Source organism: Plecotus auritus (assembly GCF_963455305.1).
Source record: "Plecotus auritus genome assembly, chromosome: 8".
Lineage (NCBI taxonomy): Eukaryota > Metazoa > Chordata > Mammalia > Chiroptera > Vespertilionidae > Plecotus > Plecotus auritus.
Genome location: NC_137782.1, coordinates 128045099 through 128060100, shown reverse-complemented (window position 1 = coordinate 128060100; position 15002 = coordinate 128045099). Strand labels below are relative to the sequence as shown.

At 44.9% G+C, this 15002-nt stretch overlaps 1 protein-coding gene across 1 annotated transcript in view; it reads left to right on the top strand.

Annotated features, from left to right (window-relative positions):
• HK2 (hexokinase 2) overlaps window positions 1–15002 on the top strand; it is a 64527-nt gene that overhangs the window by 18253 nt on the left and 31272 nt on the right. The window contains exon 2 of the mRNA XM_080684676.1: window positions 2210–2372. Within this exon, the coding sequence (XP_080540802.1) occupies window positions 2210–2372 (163 nt within the window). The remainder of the gene's footprint in view (window positions 1–2209; window positions 2373–15002) is intronic.

Below are 15002 nucleotides of genomic sequence, written 5' to 3'. Positions count from 1 at the left end.
GTACCAGGAGCCTAAAATCAGAAAACAGAATGGACAATTGGATTCTTCCTGATTTAGACTGGTGGACTTACTCTGGGGCAGCTCTTTAATAAATGCTGGCAACAGGGAGTTCTGGGAAATCCTCATTTTTCCAAATTGAAAACGCAGCATGACAAGCCTGATCTCTCTGCTGGCTGGGGAGGGAGAGAAGTGGCTAGGGGCCTTTACCACTTCTCTGCTCCTACTCACCCTTTCCCACCCTGTGGGAGGATGGTGGCTGCCGATTTTGCTGTATTATAACCACATGGTCTTCGTGAGGAGGGGTAGACCGATTCGATTCATCAGATGCCTTCACCTTGCTTACAGCTGCTTTCAGCATTTTATTCCAGACTCTGATCTTTACCTTGTGGGATTTTATGAGAATGGTAAATGATGAGTACTGATCAGGGTATTGAAAATGATCTCAGAGGAGCCACTCTCATTATTCTACAGGGGCAGAAACAGGCCCAAAGAGAAGGACATGCACGAACCCATAGGGAATTAGGATACATCCAGTAAGAGAGCAAATGTGAGTAAGGAGACACAAGGGATTGTACTTTTCTTAAAGGATTAAACATCCCTTGCTGTTTCTCTGGAAATCCTAGGCTGTGTTTGTTTAAAAGGAAATCCAAGAAGACCTGACTCAAAATGCTGGAAACTTTAATAGGCTATAATATTAATTAGGACTTTGGGTAAGTTAATAAAAATGTATGCTTCTTTGTCAGACTTGGGTAAGGGAGAGGGGCAGGTGGGCACTGACTTGTGTTACCATCCGGAATAGCAGTGGTTGTCATCAGCCAAGCTTCGCCTTTGGGAATCCTGGAGTTTCAGAGCTGGGAGGAGCAGGGCTCCTTCTGGTCCTTCAGTTTGCTGACAGGACTGGGAGGACCACCATCTTCACACCTTGAGGGCACAGCTGGGGCCTGGTCCAAGGTTCCTGATTCTCTAGGCCCACCCTCCATGGCCAGCAGCCTTCCTTGTTGTGTACACTGTTGCTGAGAAGAGGGATATTTATTGTTGGAAACCTGTGTGCCTTCTTGGATGGATTTCTATTCAATCTTTTCCTAGTAGGAGAAAACTGGGAATATTTATGGCCAAAGCAGACGGGTGTTTCCAAGAAGCAAACTGTTTGAGAAGGACTCCTGATGCTTCTCCTGGTTTTAAATCTGGGAAAAGTTCATGTAGATTTATGTTGGAAACAAGATCAATGAAATAACTACGGAAAGTTGCCTCTGCGGGGAGGAGAGGTTGCATAACTATATATGTAGAGTCTCTGTTGTGCACCAGGCATTGTGCTAGGCTCCAGGGATGCAGGGAGCGGAGAGATGAGGCTCTTCTTGCCCTTGGTGCTTATATTTGGACACTATTAAATAAATTTTTCCAAATTGTGGATGGTTTTGTGAAGAGAAAAGTCTGAGTTCTTAGAATAATGGGAGACCTGACTATTTTATTGGGAGAAGGCCTCCATGGAGAGAGGTTTCAAGGATTGGTAGGAGGTCTGATGGCAGCTGAAGCTTGAGGTGAGGAGCTGTAGGGCCCTTGTGAACAGGCTCCAGGGCAGGAAGTGTGAACTGGGTGAGTTGGGGACTGAACCGAGGATAAAGTCTGCATAGGAGTGAAGTGACATGCAATGAGATTAGAAGGTCAGGGGAGGCCAGACCATATAGGGCCTTGGAAGGATTTCCAAGGAGTTTGGTTCTAATGGGGGAAAGCCAAGTCTGCTGGGGGTGGAAAGTGGATGGGCGAGATAAAAGTAGAATTGGGGATTGTGTAAGTCCAGGCAAGAGGTGATGTAAGGCTTGGCCTACATTGAAGGGTGATAAGGTTGGCATGACTGGCCTTGTGATGTGTGTGTGGAGGAACAAGAGATGAGGGTCAGTAAAGAACTCTGGCTTAAGCGATGTCTTAGACATTAAAACTCAATGTTTCTGAAAAGAATTCTCCTTTTCCCTAATAGGTCTTTCCTCCAGAAATAAAATTAAACCTATTTTTTTAATTTCAATTTTTAGTTCAGTTTCTTTTAAAATACAAAGTCCTAAAAAATAGATTCTGGTTAAATGGTCTTACATAATAACCTTCTGGTTATGACAGATTTTATTCTTTTGAAGGGCTGGTGATGTTCTATGACATAGATGCATACTGTACTTTATTTAACTTATAGGTGTCTACCCTTGTTTTTCCCCTTCTGCAGGTTGACCAGTATCTCTATCACATGCGTCTTTCTGATGAGACCCTTCTGGAGATCTCTAAGCGGTTTCGCAAGGAGATGGAGAAAGGGCTTGGAGCTACCACCCACCCCACTGCTTCAGTGAAAATGCTGCCCACCTTCGTGAGGTCTACTCCAGACGGGACAGGTACTGTCCTGTGGGGCAGCATGGTGGAGGGCATGGCTCTGGCTGCTCCTTTGCTGGTGGGATGTTTGGATGGCTTTGCTCTGGGACCTAAAGAACTGTGTATCAGTGAAGGTTCTTTGGTTTGAAGCCTCAGAAATCAACACTGGCTAATTTAAGCATACAAGGAATTTTAACGAAGTCTGTGGGACGGGTTAGACAGGAAGACTGGGAAAGCAGGCAGCCTTGGCAGTTAAGGCAGAAGTATATCCTTGTCAGCCCAACCGGTGCCTCTCTGTCAGGCGTTTGTTTCCCGTTAGTGTGCTGAGAAAGGCTGCTTGGCTCAGTTTGTGATTTTATGGTCCTGCTGAGGTTCTGCTCAATGATGGTCACGAACAACAAACGTGCCTAAGATGGTCATGGCCATGGGCCACACTATCTCTGGCCCACCTGACTGGCACATTCCAAAGTCTTGCTGGAGAAACAACATGGTACAGATTGTCCTAGATTGTTCTTGAACGCCATGAAAATAGAGTATTACAAGTCTGAATAAACTTAGGAGAATGTGAAGAGCCACAGTGCATATCAAGGTATTAAAGGCTCTGAACTTGAGCAATAAGAATCTGTCAAGCTTTGTTTAATCCCCTTATTTGGATACAGAATTCCTATCTCATGGTGCAGCACCCAGCAGACTGAATCAGACTGGAGAAAAGGGCCATGGTGGATTGAAATTGGAAGGTGGGCTGGGGCTGGATCACAGAAGGCCTTGAATGCCTGCCTAAAACATTGAGTCTTTCTCCAGTCTGCACTGGAGAGTAGCTGAAAGGTTTTGAGGGATGGGAGAACTGTCTTTGTGTAGCAGGTAGCATCAGCAGTACATGCAGAGTGTGGGAGGGGTGAAGCAGCTGGTAGAGTACAGGACAGTGGCGCAGGTGGGATATGGCGGGCAGGGCTGAGAGAGGATTGAAAGTGATGCCAGGATGTTGGGCCCAGCTGTCTGGGGGTGGCAGCATCCTCAGAGAAGGGAACAGAGCTAAGTTGTGTCACACAGATTGTTTAATTTAAGCCTTCTAATAATCTTCCATTTTAGAGATGAGGTATCTGTGGGGCCATGAAGGGTGAAGGGTGTGGGACAGCTACCCACTTCTAGAGGGTGGGAGAAAGAGCCCAAGGGGCAGCGGCCAGGGCAGTGGAGGAACCAGGAAGTTTGAGAGCTTGAGGGAGAAGAGAGCCAAGAAGCTGGTCACTAGTGAGGCATTTGCAGAGAAGGCCTGAGGATGGGGAATGGGGGAGGGTATGGGATAGGGCTTGTTCACACACCACGTGCCTTTGGTATTTCCATCACACCTGTGTCCTTGAGGCTTATGTGCCTGAGAACCTCTAAGGGACCTAGTTTGTCTAACAAGACTTTGTACCTTTCTATGATTACTAAAGTATGTGTTTGCCAAGGCCTTGGGACCCAGCCTGGACCTGAGGGTGTGACCTTGTTCAGGATTGTTCTCTGTGTGTGTCTGAGCCCTTCAAAGAGCTCCTTGAGTGAGGGCCTCCCCTAGTTCTTGAGTATCCCTCATATGCCCTCGATATTGGCACGTTTTTGGTACCTGCTGCTCCCTCTGACTGGTGGCCACACCTGTTTCTATTGTTTCTATTTGACATTCTGATAAATTTACCTCCTTAGGATCAGGGACCTTGTCTTTATTTCAGGCACTATAACTAATCCGGTACCAGAATATTTACTAAATCTACAACATGGGTAAGGGCTTTTCTGAGCTCCTATGTGCATTAACTCATTCACTTTTCACTAGACCCTACAAGGAAGGAGGTACCAATTTTATCTATAATTTTTTCAGGTGAGGAATTTGAAGCTTGGATGATCAAATAACTTGCCTACGGCCACAGAGCTAATGAGGGGCTGAGTCAGGGTTCAAACTCATCTCTGCCACAGGTCAGGCATCAAGACTGCACGGATCACATCCTGTATGTGAGCACGAGCAGAGAGCACAGCACATGCTCAGCTGAGATTTTTTAAAATGTATTTTTATTGATTTCAGAGAGGAAGGGAGAGGAAGAGAGAGATAGAAACATCAATGATGAGAGAGAATCACCAATGAGCCTGCAACCTGGGCATGTGCCCTGACCATGAGTTGAACTGTGACCTCCTGGTTCACAGGTCGATGCTCAACCACTGAGCCACCCTGGCTGGGTACAGCTGAGGTTTTTTGAAATCAGGTTGGGTTTGGATGCCTGGCCTGTAGTACAGGCAGGTGAATAAGTTTGCTGGAGAGAATAAGTAGGTATGGGACAGGCTCTTTTTCTTCTCACCGCTTTCCTGAGATTGTAGGCACAGAGACGTCCCTCTGTCTCTTGAAGTTTGCACTGATTGGTCATTAGCCTCCTTCCTTGATCTCAGGCAGGGTCCTGGGAGCCCATCTGCATTTGGCCTCTGTGAATGTGAGTTGCCTGGACTAAGGATGGGACCCAGAGGCTGACTCCTGCAGCCTTCTGGGGCTGAAGGGTCTGGGGAAGGACTTGGCTGCCTCACCTCCTTTCCATGCAGAAACAGTAGGACTTGACATGACTTTTGTGAAACTCAGAGTGCCTATTTATTTAAATCTTTATTGTTTTGTTTTAAGAAATAATTCTTTATTGTTGAAAGTACTACATACCTCTTCCCTTTTTCCCCCCATTGGCCCCCTCCAGCCTGCCCCCATCCCAGGCCTTCACTACCCTATTATCTGTGGAGGGTGCCTCATTATAATCAGAAATTCTACAGTGTAAATGGAGATGGTGTATTGGAATACTGTGTATTGATGTTTGGTTCTCTAAGCAGAGCAAGTGTCCCCTTAACGAACTGGAGACCAGATGATAGGAAACCCAGCCCCCAGCCCCTTGGTTTTTCACTTGATGAAGGGTCCATGGCCGAGCTCCTCACCCCAGCTTTCTGGGACTCAGCCTTTTTTCCTTTGTAAAGTTAGAGGTAGATCCAGCTATTCTGCACATGTACTAGAATTAGTGTGTTTGTGTATTAATGCACAAAGTTTCTTGAAAGAGTATAAAGAGGGAAAATCCTGAATGCCCACCAGTTGAGTACTGGTCAATTAATGCAGAAAACAGCTCTCTACATCCCATCCTGAAGCATGAGATAGATTTATTTGTCTCTCTATTCTGTAAAGTCATGTATGTATGTGCATGTGCACAGGTGTATGAAGTTTCAAGCACATGTCGTGAAATATTGATACTTGTTATCCTGGGATGTGAGGTTGGCAATAACTAATTAAGTTGATAATGTGTGTATATGACAACTCAGCAATTTCACTTCCAACTATACCTTGAGCAAACTCCCATAGGAGACATGTCCAAGAATGCTCAAGCAATGAGCTTATAATTGACAGCATTTTGGGAAAGTTTACGGAATATCCATGTGTTGGAGTCTATACAGCATTGTATATAAATGAGCATATATAAAAATGGGTACATCTAAAAAACAATGAGTGACACATTGTAGAAGAATGTGAACCTCGTAGTAGTTGAATGTCAGTGAAGAAAAAAATAAATCCCCCAGAGCAATGCTATCCATTGCTTATGGACATACACACATAAGATTATTTAAACTGGGAAATGTCCACCAAGATAAATGATAGGGGTTGCCTCTGGAGAGAGCAATGGAACTGCGGAGGGCAGCATGAGACTATGTAATTGAAAGTGGTCCACATCAAGGTTTTCAGCCTTATGTTTTGTTAGTTGGGGCTGTGAGTTATGAAATGACAGCAAGGGCCAGGGACACTTCAGTAGATAAAACCTATCAAACATGAAAATTCTGAAGACCTCTCAAACAAAGACCAAACAAAGTAGAAGTGCCTCTAGGACCACAACTGGGGCCAGAGGGGGATTTTCCCTATATACTCCATTAACAAAACATCTTCATTCATCTCTGTTTTATAGATTGGGGTCCTGTACTTTTAAAAATGAAAATTCTTGCCCAGGCAGCATGGCTCAGTGGTTGAGCATTGACCTATGAACCAGGAGGTCAGGGTTCGATTCCTGGGCAGGGCACATGCCCAGGTTGTGGGCTTGATCCCCAGTGTGGGGTGTGCAGGAGGCAGCCAATCAATGATTCTCTCTCATCATTAATGTTTCAATCTCTCTCTCCCTTCCTCTCTGAAATAAATGAAAATATTTTAAAAAAGAAAAGAAAATGCTCTTTTGTTTATGGTTGGCCCAGTAAAATGCTGAGAGGAGCAGAGCGTGTGGAACTGTTGCCTTTCTTTCCCCTGGATGTAGCCACACAGCCCAGGGGGCCTTGCTGGGGCGTCTCTGTCCAGAGCCTGGGCCTCAGTCTGGGCTATGCTGCTGTTATTGGTGATTCTACCCCTTGAAGGCCAGAGGCCTTTGCTCAAGAGGTGTCTACCCCACGCTGGCTTACTCAGCCCATTCCTTTCAAGGATTACTTTTTAAGTCTGGGGAATAAAATCTCGGATCTAAACCTCTGATCTAGAGGGGCCTAATCTTTAAATCATTGGCTCTCTAAATTTTCTGAACTACATACTCACAGCCAGAAACACGTAGTTATAAATATTGATACACCTTTCTGGGACCAATGTTTATTCTTGAATGTGATGCAGTCAGATCTACTGCCTTCTATTCTTTAAAAAGTTGCTGATTACGACCCACGACATTGTTTTCAGCTTGCAGTTGGAAAGCCACTGCCTTCAGTGCTCCTCACCAGCCTTGTGTAGACGGGCATCTGTAAAATTGGCTTCTTCTTGCCAGGGACGAGCGGTGGTTTCAGGACAGTGTGTGGTGAGGGGTGAAGATCAGAATTCTAGGTTTCAGTGGGGTTGAATTCAAGCTGCGTGTTGTAGAGCATTTCATTTATGCCCCGATCCTCCATGTTCTTATTTATAAAAAGGAATCATTAGAGGGTTGACTAAACCAAGAATTAATGGAGAATCAGATATGTGACCTTCTATAAACAATCCTGTGTAGCCACAACCCCACCACAGCAAGAGGCACGCCCAGCACCAGTTTTATGGAGAGAGGGTCAGTGAGCCTCCCAGGGTCCTTTTGGAGGGAGCAGGTCAGAACGTTCACCCCCGTCACCAGAGGCCCTGTATTAGGAGTGAGGACCAGACCCTGGCTTTCTTTTACTAGTATACAGGTCCTAGCTGCCTAATGGTAATTGAAGTCCTGGGAGAAATGTGGGAGAGATGTCAGGAAGTTTCAGGCCAATCATTTAAATGATGGAGACCTCCATTACACTGAAGAACAATGAACCCCAAGCTATGGTTTGAGTTCTTGGTGGGAAGGAAGGGAATGTCAGAAGCCACTGAGCCCTGTGGGGTCTGATTCTAAAATACCCACTCTTCATAGACGTGTGGACTGCTCAGTGCGAATAAACATGGTTGGTGCAGATAAAAATGAAATATACAGCCCTCGCCAGTTTTGCTTAATGGTTAGAGCCTCAGACTGAAGGGTCGAGGGTTTGATTCCGGTCAAGGGCACGTACCTTGGTTGCAGGCTCCATCCCCAGTCAGGGTATGTGCGGAGGCAACCCAATCTATGTGTCTCTCACATCAGTGTTTCTCTCTCTCTCTCTGTTTCTCCCTCTCCCTTCTATTCTCTCTAAAAAAAAAAAATTAAAAAAAAGGGAAAATAAATAAGTATTAACAACAACAAACCCCCACCCCCCCCAAAAAAAAACCCACAAGTGAAATATATATAAATGGTCCAAGAATATCTTACTTAGATGACTGAATTTGGTGTCAGCCAGGATATGCATATAAAAAATGCTCTCTATTCCCCACCCCTCCCAAACAGTTTTTAAAAGTTGAAGAACTGTGTGATGAACATCCATACACAGGCCTATCTAGATTTTACATTGGTATTTACTAGGTTTGCTTTATCACACTCCTCCATCCTTCCATGTACCAGTCCGCTTTGTTTTCTTTGAGGCATTTTGAAGTAAATTGCAATTCAAACCTAACACCTCAGCATGCACATTATTAACTAGAGTTCAGTATTTTCTCTTGGTGCAAAATTTACGGTAGTATCATCTGATGAATTGATATACACCCACCTGTTTAATGCAGCCCCTATTAAGTAGAGAACATCACCATCAGCCTAGGAAGTCCCCTCATGCTCCTTCCCAGGCAATATCTATGGCTAGAAGCAAATACCATTTAAACTTGTTCACCTCTATTAGTTTTGCTTGTTCTAGAACATCCCATAACTACAATCAAACAGTATTTTGCCTTTATGCAAGGCTTCATGTACCCACTACAATGCAGGCTTTATCCATGTTTTGTGTATCAGTAGTTCGTTCCTTTTTGGGTGCAGATTCCATGGTGTAATTGGAATCCTATAAGACCTGAATATTGACGAATTTGCCTAAAGCTTCTATAAACATTCTTGCATGAGAACGTCCTCTTTGTGGATACATGTTTTCATTTTCGTGGGTAAACAATGAGGAGTGGAATTTCTGGGTCACAGAGTTCGAGTTATATTTAATTTATAAGAAACTTCCAGATCTTTTCCCAAAGTGGTTGAACCATTTTACAATCCCACCAATGATGTATGAGAGTTCCACTTGCCCACTATCACCAATATTTGTTGTCTGTAACTCCCCCTACCCTGCCCGCCACCCTTTTGCTTTTGGCAGTGCAGAGTTGAGTAAAGAAGGTGTTCATTTGTATTTGCCAGGAATCTCACCATCCTAACCTCTGTAGGCAGTCCTAACCTAAGCTATGGCTATGTATGTGATTGTTGTGCCAGCTTCAACCACAGTCCTGTCAGGGGCTCACCCCACACATCACAGGAGACTGACAGTTTCATCGTAAAGAGGAAATGTAGGAATAATTGGCACCATTTAATGAGCACCCACAATGTCTGTGTTAGGCTACTTACATAAACAAGTTTACTCTCCATGCAAATGCTACAAGAGACACATTCCTAACTTAAACATGAGGCAGCTATTGAGGGTTGGTGCCTGTGGCCAGTTAGTGGCAGAGTTGGGTTTTAAGCATTGGTAGTCCTGACTCCATGGCCATAGTCTATCTACATTGGTTTGTGTTGCTGAATACGTTTCTAGAGCAAATCAGATGGTTATCTTTTTTAAAAGATCATAGATATAGGTTGGCTTTGTAGCATTATAAGAAGAAGCTCAAGTACAACCCAACTGAAAATCTTTGAGTAGTCCAAGTGCATGTTCCCACTTAGAAATAATTTATCTTTCAGTGTGTAAATTATCTTTTAGTGTCTCTATCACCCTTGTCTTGACATTTAGATATAACAAATGTCTTATGGGTAGAGTGAGATGAAGGTTTTGCTGTATTGATCATTTGACACTTCCCCACGTCCTTAATCGTGAATTATTTTCACAGGTGAGTATATCTCCACCCTCTAGCCAGACTTAACCACTTAGAGAGCAGGGAGCAATGATGGTGATAATGACAATGATGATAATGAAAAGTTGTGGGCTTTCTAAATGCCAGGTACGGTGGTAAGCAATGCATTTGACTATTTTATTAATTCTCACAGTGACCCAATGCTAAGCATTTTGAACCCCATTTTATAGAAAAAGACTAGATTTAAAGAGATTAGGCAACTTGCCCAAAGTCACGTAGTAAGCAAGTGGAAGAGTTGGGATTTGAACCCAGCTAGCTGTGTGCCAAGCCTGGGCCTGGACATACCACTAGTGGTACATTTTATGCTTATCTACCACCTCCCTCGCGTCCAGTGCTAACACAATGCATTATTTTTCTATTAGTAACTCAGCCTCGCTGTTCAGTTCATTCAGTAGAGACCCCTCTGAGGCTGGTCTTCTGAATGGCTGAACTGCCATGTGTCCTGCCTTTGAAGAGGGAAAATTGGCCTGGGGAGGTAAGCTTACACAGGTGAAATGATTACAGAATGATATGGGCCCTATAATGCAAGCACATGATATGATAAAGAGAGACTAGGCTCATGATAGATTGTATGGAGGTTGGCAAACCCTGAAAGGAGCCCTTATCTTGGTTGCTCAGCATCGTATCAATAGCCAGGCAGTGGAGATAGAGCAATAGCACACACGCAAGTTAATAAGTGGGGTTATATGGTGCCTACAATATAAACTGAGGATTGTGTTGATAAATGGCCTCCATATGGTAGTAGCTAGAGTTTATTAAACATTTACATGCACCAGGCATTATGCCAAACACCTATGCCTTCTTTGCAATGAATCTTGACCAAAAACTTTGTATGTGTGTGTATGTTTCCCTGTGTCCTGGGTAGTGAAGTGGGGAAGGTACTGGCTAGACAGGAGGTTATTACTCTCCCCTTTTAGCAGATGATGAAATCTGAGTATCAGATTTCTAATAATTTATCCTAATCATATGGTTAGTACATGTTCAAACAAGATTTGAACCCAGCTCTGCCTGCATAAAAATTTTAACACACTTAGCACCTACACAGTATTGAAACATAATCATGTTTTAGTCCTTCAAAAGGTGATTTCACATCTGTGGAGCTAATGTAGTACCTCTCTGTGACTGGCACATATTTTGAGCTTAAGAAACATTTTCTGATATAAAACCACCAGGCAGGTGCATTCCAATGGTGTTCTGGATGCTTTGGCATGGGGGGCACTTACAACGTGTTTATGTACTCCAGGCCCCTTCCTTCCATCGGAGCAGCTCTATTTTTCTCTATCTCTGCTTTTTGGCATTTGACATCCTGTTGCTTAAAATAGTTAGAAAACCAATGACGGAGAAGATCATATTTCCCCATTCCTTGACTGCGGACAGCAGCATTAACTGACTGTGTGATTTGATACCTTTAATAACATGGAGTTACTTTATTTCTGAACTATTGAATGGAGACCGGCCTTGTATTATAACGGAACCTTGGTTTTTAAAAAGAGGCTGTCTGAAAAAAGAGGCTGCCAGATGTGGTCATGACTATGGTGGTCCTAGGCATATGGGAAACGTAGGCCTTAGAACCTGTGTCTGGCAAAGTTTGTTTTGCTGGATTACCTACCCAGGACCTGGAGATTTACCTTTTTTTATTAGTTTTTTGTTGTTGTTAATCCTCACCCGAGGATATTTTTTTCATTGATTTTTAGAGAGAGTGCAAGGGAGGGAGGAAGGGAGAGGAGCAGGGGCGGGGCGGGGGAGGGGTAGGGAGAGAGAGAGAGAGAGAGAGAGAGAGAGAGAGAGAGAGAGAGAGATATTGGTTGCTTCCCCCAGGCACCCTGACCAGGGCCAGGGATCAAGCCTGCAACCCAGGTACTTGCCCTTGACCAGGAATCAAACCTGCTACTACCCTTTGGTGCCCAGTCTGACACTCCAACCACTGAGCCATGCTGGGGCTGGAGAGCTATCTTTTTTTATTTTATTTTATTTTAAAATATATTTTATTGATTTTTTTACAGAGAGGAAGGGAGAGGGATAGAGAGTTAGAAACATCGATGAGAGAGAAACATCGATCACCTGCCTCTTGCACACCCCCTACTGGGGATGTGCCCGCAACCAAGGTACATGCCCTTGACCGGAATCGAACCTGGGACCCTTCAGTCCGCAGGCCGACGCTCTATCCACTGAGCCAAACTGGTTAGGGCTGGAGAGCTATCTTTTTAGTTCTCTTAATTGGAGTCCATGCCGTACATTCTTAGAGCAGTCCATTGAGGTGTTCTAGCAGGCATTGGAAAACGAAAGGACAAACAAGGCCTTCCTCAACCTAGAGGAAGATCAGAATGTTCAGCACAGTCACCTGGGGCCCCCAAACATTCCTGCTTTTGCAGGGTAGGTAGGACTAGGTCCCTTTTGGGGGCATTGAGTTATTAGATAGCCGCTTCAGGAACTTGATGGGAAAGGATGGCTGTGTGTCTTTGACCTACCTCAAAGTTCAAGGCCGCATGCCTGGGGCAGTGGGTGCCAAGGAAGGTCTGATGCCCCAATGGTTGGATCTAACATGGCTTTCAGGTGACCAGCCATCCTGTTTTGCCCAGGACTCTCCTAATTTTATCACTGAAAATCCCATGTCAATCCTGGACCCACCAGAATGGCTGACCACCCTACGTGGCCATGGAACCCAGGCCTTCAGCATTGCTTGGCTCGACTAGATTGCAGCAGCCTCCTCCCTGGCTCTGGACCCATCATCTTCAGTGCTACTTGGTCTTATTGAAAACACAAATCTGACCCGCGGCCTAAAAACCAAAGTCCTTGCGTCCTGGCTGGTGACTCACTTGGTTAGAACATTGTCTGGTATTCCGAAAGGTTGCGGGGTTCAATCTCTGGACAGGAGGCAACCCATCGATGTTTCTCTGTCACGTTGATGTTTTCTCTCTGTCCATTCCTCTTTCTAAAAAAAAAATCAATAAACATATCCTTGGGTGACGATTCAAACACACACACACACAAAAAGCAAAGTCCTTAGCATTTACGGCGTTCTTGTAGCCATGTTACAGGAGCCACTCTGGATGTGCCATTCCTTGAGCATGCCATGGACTCCTATATATGTTTCCTTTTCTCTGACTGGCAACTTCATACCCGTCCACTGAGACCTGGCTGTCTCATGTTGCCTCCGGAGAAGCCTTCCTTACTCGAGCAGAAACAATGGTTCCTTCTCTAGCACTCTTACCCCAGCACTTGCCCAGCGCATCTCACTGCCTCCTTTCTCCCTGTCCAGTCAGGGAGTAGGCTGTGTACAGCACCAGGCAGCTAAGAAGCTTTTAGTAACTGTCTTCAATGCTCAGTGTCCAAATAACTAACCACAGTGGAAAGTATTTGGTTGGTAAATCCTAAAACAGATTCAGTGTTTGACTCCCAAATCAGTGATTTTAAAAACATGTTTTAAGTGTGGACCCCATTCTCAACTTTAAGCAGAATGAAATCTTTTATGTTGAATGCCATCTGTAAGACAGTAGGGAAAACAAACAAAACTGGAAGTGAGGAGGTGGGAGGGGATTCTGTGCCTTAGTTGGCCACCCTTAACCCTCACCTAGGCAGACCTTGCCACCTTCAAGGACCCTGGAACTCTGGAAACACTGTACAAGCCACTGGTTTCAAAGGAGGCTTCTGGATCTTGTGGTTCTGAAGAAATCCATTTAATCACCTGAAGAAGCCCTGCAGGGAGAGGCTGGGCTCTGGCTCCAACCTTAACCTGAGAGCCATGTTAGGTCCAACCATTGGGGCATCAGCCCTTCCTTGGGCACTGCCCCTTCTGAGCACAGTTGCCTTCCACAAAGGGGCACTGCCCCTCACAAATCCCAAACCAAGCTGAATCTGCAAGTCACTCTTAGAGCCCTGGCTGGCACACCGATCCAAGTGCCTGATGAGAGGAACAGGTGGAGATCTATTTTAATTAGTGGCAAATAACTAATGATTGAAAATAGACCCTTTTGGAAAATTCATCTGGCCTTGCCCCTCACCCTTCAAAATTGCATGGACATTGCCAGGTACCAAGCTAGTGTGATACTAACAATGCTGGCATTATGGTCTGCTCAGATACATTCCTGATGATGTGTCAACTAAGATGACAGTGACTGTCATGTTTGAGCAGTTAGCCAAATGCCATCTGAGTTCTTCTCAGAGACAGGTGAATTCCCAGGAGAAACAAAAACACTTTATCTTGCTGACCTAATGCATTTGTTAAGAGCCTCACTGAAAGTGGGCAGAATGATAGAGGGTTCATGATGGGCAATCACTTAACAAATATTAGTTTCTTGTCCATTAAAAACACCTGCATGTTGAGCCTTCCGTCAACTAAATCTCCCTCACACCTGCCTCTGTCAGCAAAGCAACGAACAACCTGAATCTTAACTGTCAGGCAATTTGATGGAAGGTGGCATGACCTAATCTCATTGCCAGTTCCTCTTAACTGTGGGCCAGCGTCACTTCTTTAAGTCCTATTTTCTTTTAGTAGAGGATTGTACGCTTTTTCTTGTCTATTTTTTGGAGGGGGATACTTTTAATTAGAAAGATCTTCAGCTAAGAGGGCTTGGCGAGTATCCAGTAAGGCGGGAGTAGAGGTTTGGTATAATTGCATGAGATGACACGTATTTGTGGCTACAAAAAAGCCTGCATCAACCAGTTTAGTAGACCCTGGGTTCCTCTGGGGAGAAGGGCGTGTCACTTCTTGCCAGTGGGTGTGTGTCTGGCACCTGCCACTCAATTCTGAAAGCATTTGGCCTTCCAGTAGGCCCAGGGGAATGGGCCACAGTTACTGATAAAGATTAGGGTGTCTTTGCTTTCATTTTTACCACTTTATGGCTTATTTGCTTCCACCCTGGATTCTGTGCTGGGCCATCCTCAGCTTCCAGGAACCAGGACCACAAGAGAAGTGGGTGTGGTGCAGAGAGACAGGCATGGACTTTGGGGTCAGCCAATACCCATTGACCCCTGCATGACCTTAACTAAGTGACTCAGTTTATGAACCACAGTGTCACTTCCTCTGCCACCCAGGCCAGCTTGGAGACTGCTGGTAATCTTCTTTGGGTTTTATGCTCTTGGCGTTGTGAGTGAAGATTTCCTTATTTAAGGATTGACAACTTCCCCTTGGGCAGCCTCCTTGCTCATTGCTGGAGACAGCTTTGCTGGAGAGCCAGACCTGGAGTTGAAGGCTGGTTTTCTTATCCATAAAATCGGGATTACAATGCCTAACAGGGTTGTTGAGGATTGA